This window comes from Sus scrofa, chromosome 1 (assembly GCF_054392235.1).
Source record: "Sus scrofa isolate SSC_HxYL_T2T_F1_AM1 chromosome 1, Sscrofa_HxYL_maternal_Yorkshire_Landrace_v2.0, whole genome shotgun sequence".
In the NCBI taxonomy this organism is placed as follows: Eukaryota; Metazoa; Chordata; class Mammalia; order Artiodactyla; family Suidae; genus Sus; species Sus scrofa.
The window spans coordinates 251,816,811-251,838,604 of record NC_139383.1 but is presented as its reverse complement, the minus strand read 5'-3'; the positions used below and the strand labels follow the sequence as shown (position 1 = coordinate 251,838,604).

Here is a 21,794-nt window from a genome sequence, read left to right as displayed (position 1 = left end):
AATAAAAAAAAAAAAATACTATAATTATTACCAGGTTACGGGAAGAAGACACTGAGACCCAGAGAGAGAAGTAAATTACTTGGTTATGGTTACACAGCCAACTAGTAGAGCTGAAATTCAAACCCTGTCAATCTTGATTCTATAGCCTATACTCTAAACTCTGATAGTTCATCCATTCAGTTCCTTAGGATAAAGAAGATACTGGAGTGGCTCTGTCCAGTATGTTAGTCATGAGCCACATGTGGCTCTTGAGCACTTGAAGTGTGGCTAGTCTGAACTGAGATGTGCTATAAGGATAAAATATACATCTGATTTTAAATGGGGAAGGATGTAGAGTATCATTAACTTTTTAAATATTTTGTTACATTGCTAAGTGATAATATTTTAGATACAATATATTAAAATGACCTTTAAGGAAATTCCCTTGTGGCACTGGGTTAAGGATCCAGCATTGCCCTAGTTGTGGCACAGGCCACAACTGCAGCACGAGTTTGATCCCCAGCCCGGGAACTTCCACCATTAAAAAGTTTTTAGTGTTGGAGTTCCCACTGTAGAGCAGCGGAGACAAATCCAACTAGGAGCGATGAGGTTTCGGCTTCAATCCCTGGCCTCGCTCAGGATCTAGCATGGCCGTGAGCTGTGGTGTAGGTCACAGACGTGGCTCAGATCCTGCGTTGCAGTGGCTGTGGTGTAGGCTGGACCCCTAGCCTTGGAACTTCCATATGCCGCGGGTGCCACCCTAAAAAGAAAAAAAAAAAAAAAAAAGTTTTTAGTGTAGTTAACTAGATTTTTACTTCCATTGGACAGTGCTGTTCTAGAGGAAACCAGTGGACTTGTAGCTTTAAATATATAGTACCTATCCTAAGAATGTCTACCAGTCTTCCATATATCAGGCATTATATGAGGTGAGAGGGGGAACACAAAGCAGAACCAGATGTTGCCCATGAGGGGCCCACAGACTATCAGGCAGGGTAGGTGTCTGCTTTTCATTTGGTTGAAGCTTAGTTAACCAGTTACTTCATCTGCTGTTGCTTTTTGCTTTGGCTAGGTGTCTGCCTGTATCCCAGTGTTCAAGCTAGCCAGACGGCGTAAGAAAATCCTGTTTTACTGTCACTTCCCAGATCTGCTTCTCACCAAGAGAGATTCTTTTATTAAACGCCTATACAGGGCTCCAATTGACTGGATAGAGGAATACACCACAGGCATGGCAGACTGCATCTTGGTCAACAGCCGGTTCACAGCTGCCATTTTTAAGGAAACATTCAAGTCCCTGTCTCACATAGACCCTGATGTTCTCTCTCCATCGCTGAATATTACCAACTTTGATGGAGCTGATCCTGAAAAGCTTGATGACCTAGTCCCCAAGGGGAAAAAATACCTGTTCCTCTCCATCAACAGATACGAAAGGAAGAAAAATCTGACTTTGGCATTGGAAGCCCTAGTCAAGCTGCGTGAAAGATTGTCATCCCAAGATTGGGACAAAGTTCACCTGATCATGGCAGGTGGTTATGACGAGAGAGTCCTGGAGAACGTACAGCACTATCAGGAATTAAAGAAAATGGTCCAGCAGTCTGACCTAGGCCAATATGTGACCTTCCTGCGGTCTTGCTCTGACAAACAGAAAATCTCACTCCTCCATGGCTGCACATGTGTGCTTTACACACCAAGCAATGAGCACTTTGGCATCGTCCCTTTGGAGGCCATGTACATGCAGTGTCCAGTCATTGCTGTTAATTCAGGTGGGCCCTTAGAGTCCATCGTCCACGGTGTCACAGGATTTCTGTGTGAGCCGGACCCAGTGCACTTCTCAGAAGCAATAGAAAAGTTCATCCATGAACCTTCCTTAAAAGCCACAATGGGACTGGCTGGAAGAGCCAGGGTGAAGGAGAAGTTTTCCCCTGAGGCATTTGAAGAACAACTCTACCAATATGTCACCAAACTGCTGGTATAATCAGATTTTTTAATGTCATTATTCTATATTCATCCCTACAATATTTGTAGATTGTGGACCCACTTTTGAAACCAAAGAAAAACCCTCATATTTAGTGCAAAATAGATTTTTTTTTTAAATATACTTAAATCTTGAATCTGAGCTACCTTCCTAGAGCTCATACCTCCCCATCTACTTTTTTAGAAAAAGCAGTATCAGAGTTACCCTGGTTGCAGTGGGTTAAGGATCCAGCACTGTCACTGCAGCAGCTCGAGCCGATGCTGTGGCATGGGTTCAGTCCCTGGCCCTGGAATTTCTGCATAGTACAGGTGCAGCAAGAAAAAAACTTGTTTTTATGCTATAATAATTCTGAGTCTTAGTAGTATTGATTCAATATAAATATGGTAAGATTTGACGTTCAGCAGCATATTTTAGTTATATTTTCTCTAGATTATTGTTGCCCTGCCTATAAATTTTTAGTCATATTGTGCCTTACTTGGTTTTAATACTTTAAATATATCATCATCAAAGTTGATTAACTTGACTTCATAGTATAATGAGAAGACCCACAATGTAATTACCAAAATCAGTCCGCTGACCACTGTTAGGAAATTTTTATCTGTCATACCTTTGCCTGAATCCATAGCATGAATGCTCTGTGTTGTTTTTTTGTTGTTGTTTTTTTTACTAAGATGATTTATTGTGTTTTTGGACACAGTCATGACAATAAAAGATGTTTATGCTGGGAAAAGACAAAATACTAAATGTTGGCCTCCATGATCTATGTGGTGTTAGGAATGTAGACAGCCAGGCATGAAATCAGAAACCAGAGTTAACCGGATATTGGAATGAATGGCTGTTGTTATGCATGAGGTGTTCATCTTGTTTAGAGTTCATTTCAAAGTGTCATCTGAGTCATCAGCTTTGTTAATATTCGTGTTTTATTAAGTTATTAACTAAGTTCCTAAAACGTATAAGACACAAATGCTTTTTATCCTTTAAGGCCTGCCCTCACGGCTGTGAAGCTTTCCTTGAACCCTCCACCTACTCCTGAACTGAAAATGACCTTCCCACCCATGTACTCTGGCCCTCTCATGTCAGTGACCATTCTTAGAGTTCATTATTTACCTGTTGATCTAAATACAAATAAACCTAAAGCACTTTCTTTTTTTTTTTTTTTTTTTTTTGTGGTCTTTTCAAAGCTGCACTTACAGCATATGGAAGTTCCCAGGTTAGGGATTGAATCGGAGCTGCAGCTGCCGGCCCACACTACAGCCATGTCTGTGACCTATGCTATAGCTCATGGCAATGCCAGATTTTTTAACCCTGTGAGCAAGGCCAGGGATCAAACCTGCATCCTCATGGATACTAGTCAGATTCTTAACCTGGTGAGCCACAACAGAAACTCCCAAAGCACTTTCAACATATCTTTAAATTCATTTTTTAAAAATAGCAAAGATCTCTAGCCAAAGGCTCTACATTAATCACCTCTCAGAGCACAGACTTGAGAGTATGACAGCCTATGTGACTTTGGGCAAATTGCTTAATCTCTGTGCCTCAGCTTCCTCATCTGTAAAGGGGAATAACTGCGCTATTGTACTTTTCTCATCGGGTGGTTGTGACAGATTGCCATAATATGTGAAGAGTGCTTAAGATACTAGTTGGTACATTGTATGGGCTGTATAAATGCTGGCTATTTCATAGTTGGCGGAGACCAAAAATCACTGTAGAAGTTGCGCATGGATTCAGGCTGCACTACTATATTGTTCTCTGGGGTTCTTTAGAGGATGAAGTTTCAGGTTGTGATTTATCTTGTTATTCTGGACCATAGGAGTATGTCGATGAAAGAAATGACTGCAACAAAGAGTTCTCTAAAATGAGAGTGTCAGGGTTATTGAGTCTTTGATGGAAAGAAAAGTTTAGTTGAGTTCTCTTTCCTTTGGCATTGCGAAAACTTGCTGTCCAGTAAAGTAGGTCATCCTGTTTTTTGTGGCTTGGGGCATTGGTTTCTCAGGGAACTAAAGCCTTTCCAGAAAGGCCTGGTGGCTCTGTCCACTGGGTTTAGGACAGATGGACTCAGTCATGCCCTGAGACATAACTGATACTTACTCATTCCAAACACTAAAACTTTTACCTATTTGACCATTTTTATGTAGATCCTTCCAAAATGGAGTCTAGGCTTCATGGGCCATATGTTTACCTTTCCTTCCTTTTCTAAACCACAGCAGGTGACAGTGTTATTGTGTTACCACATACTGGGAAGGATGCAGAGCCCAGCCTGAGCTTCCAGCCTCTGGTGCAGTAACTCCTGCCTCTGGACCTAGGTTGGAGCTTTGCCCATAGGATGTATTCACGGCTTCCAAAACTAAGCTGAAGTTAGGGAAAATAGAAGCATGGAAGACTGAGGCGAACTGTTCAGGACCTTAACAGTAGTAATTCTAGCACTCACTGTGGGTCAGGATGGTGAGACACATCTTAGACAACTCATTTAATGTCACACAGCTTGGAAGGATGGGCAGCATCTCAGGGATCTCAAGGCTGTCTGATTCCAAAGTCCAACGACTTTATCATCCAACCCAGACCAGGTTCCTTGTGTGGTGTGTATTCAGTCAACAGGTGTAGGTCACCTGTCCAGGTCCTCGGGTTTAGGGAAGCTTTGCTTATTATTCATTTTCGCTTTTCGTCTTCACAATAGTCTTGTAAGGTGGATATAATTGTCCTTCATTTTATACATAGAGAAGCTCAGGGAGGTGAAAGACTTGCCTGCAGGCACAATTCAAAAATGAGTAAACCAAGATTTAACCCACAGTTACCTGATGCATCTAGGATGGCACATACCAGACTTTCTCAGCCAGCTCCCCTTGGACAAGCATGAATATTGCAGGTCCTTTAGTACTTTATGAAATTCAATATAAATACAGCATTCTGAGTCATATCAAAGCTAGGGGACAAGACACTCTTCTGTCTTCAAATTAGTGCTCTGACCCTAAAAGTGTGGCTGGTATCCCATGCCTACCCCATTGCCCTATCCCAGCCCCATGAGAATTGCTGCTCAGAGGCCACATGCCAACTGCCCTATAGCAGATGTTGAGTCGAAGTCCTAGTGGAGTTATCAGGATCCTTTACTTGCATGAAGCAGAAATTCAAGCTGATGTAACTCAGAACATTGTAAGAGTTGGGTGTTTGAAAGAATCCAAGCCAGAGAGTCTGTCACCCCCATACCCCCTCCCCAAGGGATGGGTGAGCTGGAGATGAAAGCTTTTTTCTCATGCACTCTCTCAAGGAAATCGCTGTTCCCATGTTGACTTGCTCACCTGTGCAACCCCTCATCCTTCCTTGCCTTCCATGGATCTCCACCAGTTGGTGCAAATTCTACACATGCAGAGGAGGTGGAGGTGGAGGCAGAGGCACGTACATAGAAAGAACATTCACTCACTCAGCTAAGGGGAAGCAGTATTGTTCTTCCTGTTTGGAAAGGATCCACTGACTAATGATACTGACTGCTATTTGCACAGACTTTAGAGTTGGCAAAGCTGTTTCCACGTTGTCTCATTTACTCGTCACAGCACTGTTCCAGGAAGTTATTAAAGCCATGCTTACTGTCAAAAAGCTGGGGCTTCCAGCTAGAAGCTGTGGACCAGGTTGACAGTTCTTTCAATTGTGTTATAGATGCCTCACCACCTACCCTGACCAGTATGCCAGTTTCAGTTCCACTTTCTTGGTCTGCCTCTTCTTCTTTAAAGAAAGTGAGGAAGCTAGACACTTCATGGCCCTGCTCTCTGCTCGTCCTTTCTCTGTTCATGACCATCAGCCATTCTCTGTCCACCTCTGCCAACATTGTCAGCTGTCTGTGACCTCCTTTCTTGTGCATTTCCAACTCCCAGAATCAAATCCACTCAGCTGACTAGAACCCCACAGATCACCCAACCTAGTTTGCTCTTACACAGAAGGGAAAACAGGCCCACAAAAAGAAAGGGACCTGCCTGGGGTCATACAAAGGGACAATTGCATCCCTCCTCTTTGTTTTCTTGAACCCTCTCGCACCACCTCCACTCTGTCAAAAACCCCTTTTTTCCTTCCATTTTGAACTCCTGATTCTTTTAATCCTAACCTCAGTGCCCTGCAGCTCCGTCCCCAAGAGCCTGTGAGATTGCCACCATCCAGACACCAGTGCCTACTAGCCGAGGGTGGGGTGTTCTCTCAGTGACAACTGTCCTCTGGTTAAACAGCAACCCTTGGGAGGGAAGATGAGAGATTTTACCATGCGGACTTCAAGCCAGGGGACTGCTGGAGCCAGCAACTGTGTCTTTGTCAAGAGGACTAGGGATTGGGTGGTGCTCACAGGGTGAACCAGAAATAGAACCTCCAGCAAATGCTGAAATATCTTGTAGAAAGCACTATTTCTAGGCCAGCCACTGATGTCATTTGAGGCAAATGTAGCCTAAAAGTCTCTTAGGGGTTGTGTGTATGTGTGTGTGAGTGTTTGTGAGTTGGGATTTGGGGGAGGAGGGCACAGGTTTTACTTACCTTTTTGACCTGCCACTCACCCAAGAAGTTGACAGGCAGAATTAGACCAGACAACTAAGTTGATAAAGTCAAATTGGCCTTTGCTTTTCTGTTACTTAAGCTAGAATTCTAGGTCCCCAACTATTGAAGTGTCCTGATGGTGATAGTCTAAAGTCTAGGTTTCCTTATCTATAAAATGGATATAATCAGATCCAAGTAGCCCACCCCATAGGGTGATTGTGAAGAAGAGACAAATAAGCATTGAGTGAGAGGGACTGAACCAGTATATGAGTGAGACAAAGGATGTGAGGCTGATGTGTAAACTGTAGAGTGCCAGGAGCTTGATAAGAATGAAGGCAGTCTTTAAAGGTCTGAATGAATTGCCCCAGTCTGTTGCCATCCCAGTAAGATTAGCTTGTGCGCTCTGCCTTCGCTGGGGAATGTCACACCATGCGGAGACAGAACGTTTGAGCAAACCCAACAAAGAGTATTTCCCTCTCAATTTGTGAATTTGTTTTTCTTTTGTTTCTTTAGGGCCGCATCCACAACATATGGAAGTTCCCAGCCTAGGGGTTGAATTGGAGCTAGAGCTGCTGACCTTCACCATACCCATAGCAACTACAGGATGCAAGCCGTGTCTATGACATACACCACAGCCCACAGCAACACTGGATCCCCAACCCACTGAGTGAAATCAGGGCCAGAACCTGCATCCTCATGGATGCTAGTCAGATTCGTTCCTGCTGTGCCACGAAGGGAACTCCCGTGAATTTCTTAACATCAGGTTTTCCAACAGTCAGGTCTGTGTGGTACTGAAGTAAGGATGGACAAATAGATCAGCCCAACAGAATAGAGTTTTTTGGTTTTGCTTTTTTGGGGGTGGGAGGGATGGGTTTTGTTTGTTTGTTTTGGCCTTGCCTGTGGCATGTGGATATTCCTGGGCCAGGGATTGAATCCAAGCAATGACCTGAGCCACAGCTGTGATAATGCTGGATCCTTAACCCACTGCATCACAAGGGAACTCCAGACTAGAGCTCGAAAATAAATTTGCACACGTGTGGTCAATTGATTTTTGCCCAAAGTGCCAAGGTAATTCAATGGGGAAAAGATAATCTTTTCAAGAAACAGTGCTGAACGGTCATCCACCGTTGACCCGGCGGTGTATAGCACAAAGAACTTTACCCAATATTCTGTGATAGCCTATATGGGAAAAGAATCTGGAAAAGAATGGATGTGTGTACGTATAACTGAATACTTGGTCGTACAGCAGAAATTATCCCAACGTAAATCAACTATACTTCAATAAAACTCTAAAAAATGGAAAAAAGTAAAACAATTTAAAAAAAGAAATGATACTGAAACAATTGCATATCTGTATGGAAGAGAAAAAAATTGCAACTTTTATCTCATGCTATATACAAAAATGAACTTGAAATGGATCAGAGGCCTAAATATAAAAGCTAGACTTCATAAGTTAGGAAAATGGAAGAAAATCTCCACAGTCTTGGAGGTAGGCAAAAATTTATTTGATGGGACACAAACAGCACAAGCATAGAGGGGGAAATTAGTAAGCTGATTTCATCAAAGTTAAAAACTACTGCTTTTCAAAGGACAGTGATTTTTTTTTAATTAAAAAACAGGTGTTCCTATCATAGTTCAGCAGAAATGAATCTGACTAGTATCCATGAGATGAAAGTTCAATCCCTGGCCTTGTTCAGTGTGTCGGGGATCCAGCGCTACCATGAGCTGTGGTATAGGTCGCAAATGCATCCTTGGTTGCTGTGGCTGTGGTGCAGGCGAGCAGCTACAGTTCTGATTGGACCCCTAGCTCAGGAACTTCCATATGCCAAGGGTACAACCCTAAAAAGCAAAAAATAAAAATAAAATAACAAGTCACAGCCTGTGAGCAAATATTTAGTATATCTGATTTAAAAAGCTGCATCCAGTATTGGGTGTTATAACTCGATAGTAAGAGAACAAACAACCTACATTTTTTAATGGGCAAAAATTTGAACGGTCATTTCACAGAAGCTCTACAAATGGCCAATAAACACATAAGATGTTCAACATCACTGGTCATAAAAGAAATGCAAGTTAAAACCGCAGTGAAGTATCAGTGCACACCCATAAAATTAAAGACTCTCATTAAAAATGTTGGTAAGAATGTTGAGCACCTGGAATTCTTACATATTGTTGATGGGAATGGGAAGTGGAATAAACTCTTTGAAAAATTGTTTGACAGTTTCTTATGAAGTTAAACGTGACACTTACCATATGACCCAACAATTTGACTTCTATACATTTTGCCTAAAATGATTAGAAAAATATGTAAACAAAGACTTATTCAAGGATTCATAACAGCTTTTTTCATTGATTGTCAAAAACTGAAAACAATCCTAGTGTCCATCAGCAGGTGAATAGATAAATTGCAGTGCATTCATCCAATGGAACACTTGTCAGCAATAACAAGGAAGGAAATGCTGATAAGCGCAATGATGTTGATGAATCTCAAGAACATTACTGAATGAAATGTCAGACACAAAAAAGTTCATAGTATGTGACTCCATGGATATGAAACCTGAAGGAAAGAAAAAGTGAAGCTAAACTATAGTGACAAAAAGCTGATCACTGTTTGCCTATGGTCCAGGGTGAGAGACTGACTAGGAAAGGGCACGAAGGACTTTTTTTAGCATGATGGAAATGGCTTATATCTTTATTATGGTGATGGTTTTAAGGGTGTATATATTTGTCGAAAGTAATCATATATATGCTTAAGATGAGTATATGTTAATGCATATAAATTGTAACTCATAAAGTTGATTTTAAAAAACACTTGTGATGTAGTTCTATTTGTACAGGAAAAGTTTTCTAAATGGGTAATTGTGAGTGTGTGTGTATAATGTATACACACATATATAATTATGAAAGTTTCTAAGAGAATAAACACCAAGGTGATAACATTGGTTGTCTCCAGGTAAGTGTGATTAATCAGTAGGCATTAGTTTTCTTTTGTTTGCTTGTGTTTTCTGACACCCCCATAAATTGATTTTCTCATAAGAAAAAGAAATTCAAACATAAAAGAAAGCTTAAATTTTCTTACTGGTCACTTATGTTCTTACAGTATATTTTTAGACCTAGTGTTTCCAACTATTATCCTATTTGGATATACAGTTTGTTCTAATTAATCCCTTATTATTATATATTATGATTATTCCAGCTGTTTGCTGCTACAAGCAATCTAGCAGAAAAATAATTGACTTTAAATTCTAAATGCAAATTTAAAAAGCAAAAACATGGAAAAAATTAGAAAAAAAGATAGACATGTGAAAAGTTTACAAAACTGCCTGGCAATGCACCAAAAAATATCAATTTTCCAAAAAATGATCACTAACTGATGATGCTTATTTTCAAATCAAATTACCGTGTTGTCCAGCTTGCTTTCAGCCAGGTTGTATACTCCCTTTACATTGTGGAACCTAGAAAACTAACCTAACACTTCAATTTGATAGAGCAATACAGTGTCATATGTAAAGACATATGTACCACTATTTTAAAACTTTATCAAAGTAACTATACTAGGACTTTTTTTGGTTCAAGTGACAGAAACCCAACTGTAACTTATGCAGAAAAGGGAAATTTTTAGGAAGCTACGGGGAAAGATGATTCAAGGAAAAGGTACTTAACTAAAATAGGGAAAGTGCTATGTATGTAGTTAGCTGAAATGGAGCCAGGAATTCACACGTCACTGGAACACCATTTTAAAAAATATGTACGTCACTGTCTTTCATTATAGACTAGTTCCTTTCTCATAGCAGGAGACGTGACCACCAATGGCAGCCGAGAACCTCCTCCTGTTTTGCATCACCAAAGCAGAGCCAGTCTTCTTTTTCAGAGTTTGAAAAGACATCATTGAAGGAGTATGATGGACCCTTCTTGGTTCAGGTGCCTTCCCTGAAAGTAGTGAAGCAAGTCGGGAGGCAAAGCAGTATCGTTTGCGGGGCTCAGGTTGGCTCCCATCAACTATGGGCAGGATCCAGGATCAACAGCAGCAGGAATCAGTTGGGAGTGAGGAGTCCTGGGTATACAGAAAATAAGGAGGAAGCAGTTCCCAGAAGAAGGTGAGTTGGAAAGATAAAGTAGTGTCCTCGCCAGTTATGAAATGATCCCTGGAGTTCCCTTGTGGTGCAGCAGTTAAGTGTCTGCTGTCACTGCAGTGGCCCAGGTCACTGCTGTGGTGTGGATTCAGTCCCTGGTGCAGGAACTTCCACATGCTGCAGGCGTGGCCAAAAAAAAGAAAATCCTTAAAACTTACACTCAGGATGCCCTGGCAGACAAACCGTCCCTTACCATATTGCTTCCATTTCCATAATACATCTTGCTAGTATCTATTTATAGTCTACCTCGTGCAAGAGCCTAGGGGTAAAGAAATGAAATCGTGAACAGTCTCATACCCTTTGACTTGTATAACTCTGCATTCCTTGATATTAATATTGTCAGACCTGACTTGCTTAATACTTACATTTGAATAATCATATTCTACCCATATTTTAGTTTTGAATATTTTATTTCTGTTTGTCTCATATACATAGAAACCTTGGATTTAGGGTTTTTTCCCCTCGTATCTAAGCGCATTGGCCTTTAATAGTGTATTAAATTTTTTTAAGTCTTTATAAAGACAACTGAGGTTGTTCTTGTTAAACCTTTATTAAATAGGCATATATCCTTTCTGCCTTCGTTTTCTTTGTTTTAAAAAGGTAGTTGTTATTCCTTTCCCCTTCTTCATTCTTTTGATCTGCATTGATGTATGCCATTAGCCTGTTATTTACAAATAATTTCTTTCAAACATTTTAATCTTTTGATGTCAGTTTTGACAAGATACTTGCAGTTGTTTAGACTTAATACAATCAACTTGTCTCACTGTTGCCTACAAGTTCTTGTTTGCTGTTCTTGAGTTCCTCCTTCACACTCATTATCCTCTTCCTATGGACACACTTTGAGTAACATTTTTTTGGAGTAAATACATGCATTTGCACAATTCCCATCGCCTTCACATATAAATAGCTTGGTTATATTTAAAATTCCTGAATCATATGTGTTTTTTCTTTCAAACCTTTGCAAATAGTGTGTTATCATCTTCTATCTTTTTCCAGGAAATTTTTTGTATAGAATGTTCTGGGCAAAATAAGATATAAAAGATGCTCCAGAGAAAAGGCTTCCATGATCACATCAGTGTGGGAAAGGAAAGGTACCAGGCAATGACATGTCATAAAAACCAGGAGACATCCTGAGGGATGATGATGGTTTGACTTATTTCCAGATGATGATGGTTTGACTTATTTCCAGTGTATCCAGCCTATCTGACCACAGAAATATTGAGAGAGAGCTAATGACCAATAATATGTTTATAGTTAATATTTGTTGAGAAGTTACTATGAGCGAGGCACTGTTCTAGTGTTTAATCTATGGATATCAACTCATTGGGTCCTCATAGCAACTCTCTATGGTTGATAGAATTTTTTTTTTTTTTTTTTTTGTCTTTTTGCTATTTCTTGGGCCGCTCCCACAGCATATGGAGGTTCCCAGGCTAGGGGTCGAATCGGAGCTGTAGCTGCCAGCCTACGCCAGAGCCACAGCAACGCGGGATCCGAGCTGCGTCTGTGACCTACACCACAGCTCACAGCAACGCCGGATCGTTAACCCACTGAGCAAGGGCAGGGACTGAACCTGCAACCTCATGGTTCCTAGTCAGATTCGTTAACCACTGCGCCACGATGGGAACTCCAAGAATTTTTTTAACCCATTTTAATAGATGAGAAAACTGGAGTTCCCGTCGTGGCTCAGCAGTTAACAAACCCGACTAGCACCCAGCAGGACATGGGTTTGATCCCTGGCCTCACTCAGTGGTATAAGGATCTGGCGTTGCTGTGAGCTGTGGTGTAGGTCGCAGATGTGGCTCAGACCCCTTGTTGCTATGGCTCTGGCATAGGCCAGTGGCTATAGCTCTGAATGGACCCCTAGCCTGGAAACCTGCATATGCCACGGGTGTGGCCCTAAAAGACAAAAAGACAAAAAGAAAAAAAAAAAAAGATGAGAAAACTGAGGCATGAAGAGTTTGAGAAAATAAGCTGGAAAATGGCCAAGCAGACAGTTCCACATTACTCACAGCCCTGACAGTTACAGGTAAGGGCACAATAAAGGCAACTTCTCTACCTGTCCCAAGTCTGAAAAACATAACAAAACATCTAGTTGCACCAAAAAGGAAAAGGAACTTTCCACCAGATAGACTCTGTAACAGAATTTGCTGCTGAATTACTGCAAAGGCACTCTGGGAGGGTAATCTGATTATCTTCAGTGCAAGTGCTCAAACTCTGCTGTTGGCCAACATCCAGAACCCATCATTGAATACTCATCACCTCATCAATTCAGCCTTCTCAACTGACGGGCAAAACAACATCCAAATATTCATTGCACATCTGTGCTGGGCAGATTATACATTAGCAATTCAAATCTGGCCAGTGTACCGGCCGTTCCTGCAAATGTGTCTGTTTGGGTGAGATGCCTTGTTGTCTGGGACGGATAATAAGGTAACTCGGTCTAATCTTGAAGAACAATCAACCCATCTTGTGAAGGTGACTGGCTGTGTGTGTTCTTGCCCTGGCAGTGCTGGAACAATGGCCCCATAATGCACTCGACTCAGCTGGCAATGAAGTCCCATCCTGATTAGTAGCCGTGGCTGGTGTCAATCACCACAGCATGCACCATTGTCCTCTGGTCCCCAACACAGTTTATTTACAGGAAAACAAAGGCTTTGGGGGGCTATGGCTGCTTCCCAGAGATTGCAAAATAGATTGAGCTGTCAAGCACACAAAGTAGATGAAGATTAATGAGTTGTGCGGACAATAAATATGAAGAGATGACCATGAATATGCTAATGAGCATTATCCATATACACCGTAATTGCTACCAAAATTAAAAGGTGGCATGAAGAAGATGGGTCACGAGGTGACAGGGAGATAATCTTAGATTCTTGAGATGCTCACCCCAAATAAGACCCTCTACAGGTTTCTTTTCCCCAATTAAACCATCCCCAAACAGCATTGTTCACAAGCTGTCTGAATAGACGCCTTTTAAACAGGGATGTAAGGAGTGGTATGAGGGGGAAGCTGGAAAAGTTACTTTACGAAAAGGTGTAATTAGAAGAAGAAATGTGTTTATCAAAGGCAAGAAGTGATCAGCTGTCAGGCTTCCTCCCCTTCCCCAGGGACAGAACTGATGAGGATGTCACTTCAAACTTCAGGCCACCACCACAACCCCAGCGCCACAAGGACTGTTATAACTATGACAGCGTTATTTAGATCACCTTTTAAGGGGAAGTGAGTGATTTTTCGGGGTATTCTAATACTCTGATGACTTTTTTAGAATAAACAAATTTGAAGAACATAATGTTTAAAGGCAAGTGAAATTATTTGATTTTGGAAAATCTGTGTCCTGCAGAACCATGACATGGCCGTGGCATGGCTGATCCCCACACAGCTTCGCAGCCTCCATGAGGCAGAATGGTGTCCTCTGACCCTGCTCGCCCCCTCTCTTCCTTTCCACCCTTCTGTCTGGGGATGGCAGTGAAGTTAGCATAATAGCATACTGAAGCAATGCAGTGAGAGTGTGTATGAACATGAGAGAAAAATTTTTCTTATTTCCTATGTTTTCTCTTCTGGAGGACCGGGGACAATGGGCCTTGTCCTCCAAAGGTCTATGGAGCATCACCCCATAATTGTAAGAACATACCTTTGCTCCTTCAAGATAGAGGCCAAGTATGTATTTCTTGCCCTATACCAGATGAAGGGGAGCAGGATGAAACCAGGGTCCAAGAATAGGGCAGAAGGGTGGAAGAGAGGAAGGAAGGTCAGAGGAAGAAGGGGTCCCAGAGACTCTCTGAGGCTGACTCTACATAGACTGAAAACTGCTTACCAGATTTCAGGATAAAGGGAATTGTATACAAATGTATAAAACAACCTCAGTGAAAGGGTGGGGGAAAAAGGTGCCACCCTAGTTAACTTTGGAAATCAGTGGAGTCTGCAAAATTAAGGACACATAAGAACTTTACTGTAGTTGACAAAGTTGTTCCCACAGGTAATTTTGGAGGTGAACAATTCTGAAACCATTGGAATTGAACAGTTGAGTAGATGAATGGCAGATGGTGGAGCCAGGTGTGTCCTTGACGGAGTGGGAGTTTTCAGGTAAGCAAGGGGAAATGGCTTAGAATGATCAATGGTAATATGGTCGGAGATCTCAGTATGAGATCATGTTTAACTTAATATAGACACAGATGGCTACACAAAAATATTTATAGATATGTGTATATATGTAAGTTAGTGTACACACATATATTCCCTGGCCTTCTCAGCTGAGAGGGCCTACAGACTGTCAACAATGACTCAAGAGCAAAAAGCAAACCCCACACCAACCCTTAGTTTCTACTACCATTCTCCAGTAAAAGGCTTCATAGAGAAATGGCTGAGCCTAAATGTGCAAGAAATGGATGATAAGCCTAGATCATGTAATACCAAAAAGTAACAAATGGCTAAAAAAAAAAAAAAAATTAAACCCACATCGATGCGGGCTATGTCAGTATAAAATAAATATCCATGAGTCCATACTGATATAAATAAATGACTGAATAAATAAATAAATGAGGGAGAATGGGATAGACAGATTACCCATGCAGAAGAACTACAAACAATTTATGTAGGGCCTGGTGTGACTCCACTGCAGGAGTCATGGACCCACACCCCACAGTTTACGTGGTCAACCTTCTGATGTTAGATTCAGATGCAGCCACCAGATTGGCCACCTCGGGAAACTGCTTAGCTGCTGTTGCTGCCAACCCCTTACCAGAATGGCTTCTGCAGGGACATCTCTTCTCTGCTTCACTAGCTTGCAGTTCAAAGCAGGCGTGATGAGTCAAACTGGCTGAGCTGGGGTCATGGTCCTGCTTGGTGACAAGAAGACAGGTGGTGTGTCTCTGGTGTTTTCCACTTCTACAGTGGGAGAATTTGAGGAGAGGACCTCAGGATGAAACTGAGGCCTGAGCTGTGTTTCTCTCCTAGCTGTAATGAATTGGTATTTCCTTTCACTCTGTCTGCAGATATAGCCAAGAGAGAGCCAAGGTGACTCAGTTATGGTCAGCATTGAAGAAAATAAGAATTTAGGATGTGGATGATCCAAATGGCTGTCTACACTGTGCTGAGCCCAATTTAGATGGGACCAAAACATTTGCTTTTTAGTAAAAACACTGAACAGGTATTATGGACTGAATTGTGTTCCGCCCAAATACACGTGCTGAAGCCCTGAGCCCCACTGTGACTGTATTGGGAGGTAAGGTCTTGAAGGAGGTAATTAAAGTTATTTGAGATCATAACAGTGGGGCCCTAATCCAGGAGGAGTTATAAAAAGAGGAAGAGACACTAGAGATATCTTTCTCTCGCACTTTCTTTGTACCCCTCCGTGTGTCGAGTGTGCACAGAGAAAAGGCCATGTGAGAGCACAGTGAAAAGGTGGCCGTCTGCAAGCCAGGAAGAGAGGCCTCCCCAGAAACCAACCCTATTGGCACCTTGATCATGGACTTCCAGCCTCCAGAACTGTGAGAAAGAATGTCTGTTGTTTAAGCCACCCAATCTGTGATATTTTGTCATGGAACCCAGAGCTGACCAATATAATAGGTTTTATTCTGCAGATGGCAGTGCCTTCATTTTTTTTAAGCTTTCATCATGGTTTCTGTGGAATGTTCTGAGGAAATTCACCACCATTGAGAAGCCACCTATACTGACCTGAGAATAGTTTCTTGTATAGGTGTCCAGAGTTGCTTACTATAGTGGTTGCTATGCATGGCAGAAGGTGCAGTGGAAGAGGGAAGAATTCTGGCTTGGTAATTAGACAGCTGAGGTTTTGAGTCTCTGCTCTGCCACTTTCCTGCTGCTAGCATTGGTCAAGGTACATCTCTGAGCCTTAGCTGCTCGTGCTTCTGTTCATCTGCTCCCACACACATAGTTCTCTGGAGCACTTAACTGCTCTGTACTGGAACCATCTGTTAATGAGCCCACTGGCCTGTGTCCTCCTCATTCATCTCTGGCTCCCTGGTGTTCATCCCAGGGTTGGCACACAGTATGTATGCAGGAGGATGGTGACAGAGCTATAGGCCCTATGCCATGCCCTCTGTCAATAAGGATTGCTTTTTGAAAGGCTTGTGTGAAGAGTTCTCATCGTGGCTCAGCAGAAACAAATCTGACTAAATCCATGAGGATGCAAGTTCAATCCCTGGCCTTGATTGGTGGGTTAAGGATCTGGTGTTGTCGTGAGCTGTGGTGTAGGTCACAGACATGGCTCAGATCTGGCATGGCTATGGTGTAGGCTGGCAGCTCCAATTCGACCCCTAGCCTGGGAACTTCCATGTGCCACAAGTACAGCCCTAAAAAGACAAAAGAAAAAGAAGAAGAAAGGAAGGAAGGAAAGCTTTTGTGAACTTGAAGTTACAGAAATTTCAACTCCTTCTTGATCACTTATTAGCAGTGGGAACTTTGGTCAAGTACTGTGCCCAGTTTGTCTTTTGTAAAAGTGAGGCCAGTAATGAAGCAGACACTGGCTGCCCAAAGGCCATTCCCAACTCCCTTTTCTTTTTTCTCTACTTCAGAGGCTAAACATGCTAAATACTCAGTCTCCTTGTGGTAACAGTGGCCACATAACTCATTTTAGGCCAGTGAGTTGAGAGGGGTAAGTTTGTACATGAGTTCTTGGGAAAGCCATACTTGCTCTAAAGATGAGCCAGGAAAAATAAAGGCTGTCATACCCATGGCCTCTGCCCTGCTTCCTGCCTTTGATCATAGAAATGGGACCCAAAAGCTATCTTGTGGTCATGAAGGAATAAGACCAAGGAAGGATGGCAGAGCATAAGGCTGGAGTCCTTGATGCTGCCATCTGAACTAAGAACACCGACATCCTCCTACAGACACCTGGTTAAGGAGAGGATAAATGTCCCCATGGTTCATGCCACTGATGGGTGGATTTCTTTTTACTTGCAGCCTAAAACATCATAACCAATACACTTACTTCATAAGGCCACATGCCTGGTGTGCAGTGAGCACTTAATAAATGGGAATTTTCTGTTGTGACTGTGGACCACGGTCCCATCCCCAGAGAGCTCAGTGTGGTTGAGAAGACAGACTGGAGGGGAAGGAGGAGGAAGGAATGAGAGGGAAGCACAGGAGAGAGGGGAGCAGAGGGGATGAGGTAGAGAAGTGAAGGAGGGCAGAACCTGGGAAATGACAAGGGACAGAGGAGAGAAAGGGGAGAGGTTGGAGGGGGGAAGAGGAACGAGGGCACCGAAGGAAGACCCAGTGATAACTGAAGCAGAAAGTTCAAATAATCATGGTAAAAGAACTCCAAAGTTGATTAAAGGAAATAATAATTTTTCTTGTACACCTGGGTTTCTGAGCTGAGACTTACAGCCACTATAGTGCTCTGGGCAGAGTTCCTATGAACATTTAGTGTTATAATACATGTGAGAAGGCCGTGCGTGGTAGACACTTAAATGTTGGCTGAAATGAATGGTGTAAGTTTGAAATAGGCAACTGCAGAAGGGGCCAAAGAACCTAGTTTGTTGTAGCCCCTTCGTCGTCCCTAAGCACATATTCAATGGCATATGAGATGCAAGCCTAAAGTCTTCCTAGATACAGTTATAAAAAGGACCGGCTCTCCTGACAAACCTCAGCAATTGACATCACTTAATAAGAGGGTGCAGGGCAAGCGCTGCAGAGTCCAGTGACTTCCTTTGACAAAGGACTCTGCAGTGCAAGCAAATGCTGTGTGAGGAACAGGAATGCCAGTAGCTACACTGATCAAAAGTCTGTTTTGAATTGATTCAGAACAACCCCCCCCCCACCTTCACCACAATAGAGTAGATTAAAACAAAGCAGCTATAAAGTCCATTTTGGGGACATCTTAAATGTAGACTTGATATTAGATGATATTGTAGGATTATTATTAATTTCCTTAATAATGTACACAGTGATATAGGAGTATGTTATTCTTAGGAGATTTATTTTATAATATATAGGGATGAAGAGTAATGATGTCTAGAATTACTCTCTAATGGTTTTGAAAATTTTTTTAAGAAATGGAAAGAGAAAACAAATATGGGGAGACAGAGTTGATAATAAGCTCATTGAAATTGGTGACCTTGATTTAATCATTTTTGTGTTTCTCTTCACTCACTCACCACTTTCCGCCCAAATCCATTCTCTAGTCCACCTGGCACATGGCGGATACTCAGTATGTTTGGTGAATTCATATTAAAGATAAAATTCTCTTTATCTGCTAATATTTGCATAACTAAGACACGGTTTCAAGCCATTTGCAAAGAAATACCCACAACTAATTACTTTCTTAAGTAAACATAGTCTGTTTAAAATTACAATTGGGCATTGATTTTTCCTCCCAGTCTGTTATCAAACTAAAAACCTACCTGCCCTCTGTCCCTAGAGGCTCCAGCCTGCCCCTCTGTTCCCCAGAAGGCTGCTCCCAGCACCCAACACACCCTCACCAAGCTTTGTGTTCCTGCTGCCCTCGCTCCTCACTCAGAGTCCCTCCCTCATCTAGACCTTGAGAGCAAGCCATGAGGGCAAAAGCAATTTGATGAAAACAGTACATTTGTTGTATATATTTTTAAATGATTTAAAAGAACAGGTGATAGAAAACATTAATTTGCAACTAGCTTGTAGAAAGTAATGTAATGCAAACATTACCCAGGAAGCAATGAACATTTACTGAACAAGAAAAATTCATTGTTTGAGAATGAATTAGATTTTTTTTTTTTTTTTTGCTTTTTTAGAGGCATACCCGTGGCTTATGGAGGTTCCCAGGCTAGGGGTTGAATCAGAGCTGTAGCTACTGGCCTATGCCACAGCCATAGCAACTCAGGATCTGAGTTACATCTGTGACCTATACCACAGCTCATGGCAACACGATATCCTTAACCCACTGAGCCAGGCTGGGGATCGAACTCTGGAATTAGACATTTTTGAAACTCTAAACATTTTACATTCTTTGTTTTAATTCATCTTTTATTGATTTTTCTTATTCCAAAGGAACTCTTGTCCATTATAGAAAAATTAAAAAATGGGAACAAGGAAAATAAAGTCATCCTCACCCTGAGAAGACTATCCTGTTGCATTTGAATTCCCTCTGTGTGATAGTAATACTACTACAACTACTGCTACTAATAATAATCAATACTCAGTGGTAAAATACTAGTGGTTAGTAAATACTAGGCACGTTTTAGCCCTCTCAACCAGCACATGAGATTTACTGATGAAGAAATTGAGCTTAAAGAGGGCAAGTCACTTGCCCAGGGTCACACAGCTAAGAAGTGTAGAACCAGAGCCAGACTTTCAGATCTGTTCACCCCTAAAACCCAGTTGTAACCACGGTTCAATACTCTTTCCTGCAAATCTGTCATTTTCTTTACAAAACCAAGATTCTGTCACATAATTCCCTATTGCTTGATTATTATATTGCTTCTAGCTTGTGTTCATTTTCTATCTCTGTTATAACAAATCACCCCAAACTTAGTGGCTTAAAATGACATGTATTTATTCTCCACTACGAAGTCTTTATACTATAGGGCATTCTGTGCCAGGGTCTTCCTAGAGATGGCTGGTCCTGCGTGGCATGGGAGTATCAGGCTGATAACAGGAGATCTTCTGTAGCCTGAGATCCTGAGGGCCGGCACTTTGTAGCTTCCCTATGCTAGTCTCTAATCTACATAAACCTGTTCCCATCGCCCACTAGGCATATGAGAAGTCCTGAGTCTATCCAAGAACTGGATATGCATCCAGAAGCACTCTCTCTGCCCACCTCTCTGGTCCTCTCACCAGTCTGGCGATGCCTTACCACTTCTATGCCATATTAGAATAGCTCCCTGACAAGAGGTGGACTTCTCTGAGCAGCTTACAGCACCAGGCCCCAAATCTTCTAGTTTCTCCAAACGAGTATTTTGCTCTGCATACCCTTCCTTTCTGGGGTTCAAAGTAATGTGGTGTATTCATCAGCTGCTGTCACACTGATGGTGCATAACAAACCACTTCAAAACTCAGTGGCTTCCAACTAGCATCTGCTTTCTTCACTTATAGATCTGTGCTTTGGCTGGAGCAGCTCTGCAGTTCAGCTGGGGTTGGCTCCAGCTTTGGGCTGGATTCACATTTGTTCCATGTGATTCTATAGTCTCCTTGGAACAACAGCTGCCAGAGACACAGTCTTCTTGTGGAAAGTCAAAGAAGCATCAGAGAATATAACAAACACATTGCCTCTTAAGGCCTTGGCTCTTCCATTCACATCGCACTGGTCTAAACAAGTCCCCTGGCCAAGTCCAACACCAGTGAGGCAGGGAACTGTATCTTATCTTTCTGCGTACTGCCAGGTCACAAAGCAGAGGGAGAGGGTGGTGTTCAGGCTTTACTAGAAAGTTGGAGGAGGGAGAAACCACCTTTGAGACGGCTTCAGGGATGAGGTGGTTTTCATGCTGTGAGAAGTTGTGTAACAAAAAACAGGCTGTGTACCAAATGGCTCAAAGAGGATGGACATCTGAGCAAACGTTGCAGGTTAAGGGACCAAGAAGTGGAGAGCATGTATTGAGTTCACAAAGCCTGGAGCTGTGGGAGCTGAGCCTGCAGAGAGGGGCAGAGTCAAATCACAGAGGATCTTATAAGCCAGCTAGGGATTCTGAGTACTGGACTTTGTTCTAGAAGCCATGGTGAGTCTGTGATGGGTTTTAAACAAGGAAGAGGCCTGACCAAGGCTAACAAGCAGGAATCATGCGTCTTCTCAACCCCAAAACAGTGCCCTCTCCATAAGGACCCCCCCCAACCCTGCTTCCGGTTACACAAACTCTCAAATGCCTCCCCCCACCTCATGTCAAGTATCGTGACTAGTTTTTCACCTGAACAGTGAAAGAAGGGTGAGGGGCCTGCTAGAAAAAGGAACTGCTTCATTTCACACGACCTACTTTCAAACCTAGGTGGCTGTAGGCATTGATATAAATTCCTAGTTTCTATCCTGTTTATTTTAGTTGATAATTAGGAATCTTTGAACAGCATACAAATTTATGGTCAGAAAATATTAGCTCCTAAACACTACAGCCCTGCCCCCAATCACCTCTTTAAATTCAGATTGTCTCCCCATTCTATCATGTGCAATCAGTTTTCATCGTAGACAGATCTGTACAGGTCAGCCCTAGACCAGGGATTTATTTGTGCCCATAAACAAAACCCCGATATTAGTCACAAACTATTTCTGATTCTCAGTTAAC

At 42.2% G+C, this 21,794-nt stretch overlaps 1 protein-coding gene and 1 long non-coding RNA gene across 44 annotated transcripts in view; both read left to right on the top strand.

Annotated features, from left to right (window-relative positions):
• ALG2 (ALG2 alpha-1,3/1,6-mannosyltransferase) overlaps positions 1–2,688 on the top strand; it is a 588,615-nt gene extending 585,927 nt beyond the window's left edge. For 42 of the 43 annotated variants that reach the window (XM_084978261.1, XM_084980678.1, XM_084989986.1 and 39 more), the window contains one exon: positions 1,049–2,688. In XM_084978261.1, coding sequence (XP_084834387.1) covers positions 1,205–1,951 — 747 coding nt within the window. In that variant the 5' untranslated portion in view covers positions 1,049–1,204 and the 3' untranslated portion in view covers positions 1,952–2,688. 43 annotated transcript variants of the gene reach the window in all.
• Positions 2,689–12,351: 9,663 nt separating this feature from the next.
• On the top strand, positions 12,352–16,166 carry LOC146407111 (uncharacterized). The gene is made up of 2 exons (XR_014824889.1): positions 12,352–14,673; positions 15,582–16,166. It is a non-coding gene; the product is annotated as an uncharacterized LOC146407111 (long non-coding RNA).
• The last annotated feature ends 5,628 nt before the right edge of the window (positions 16,167–21,794 follow it).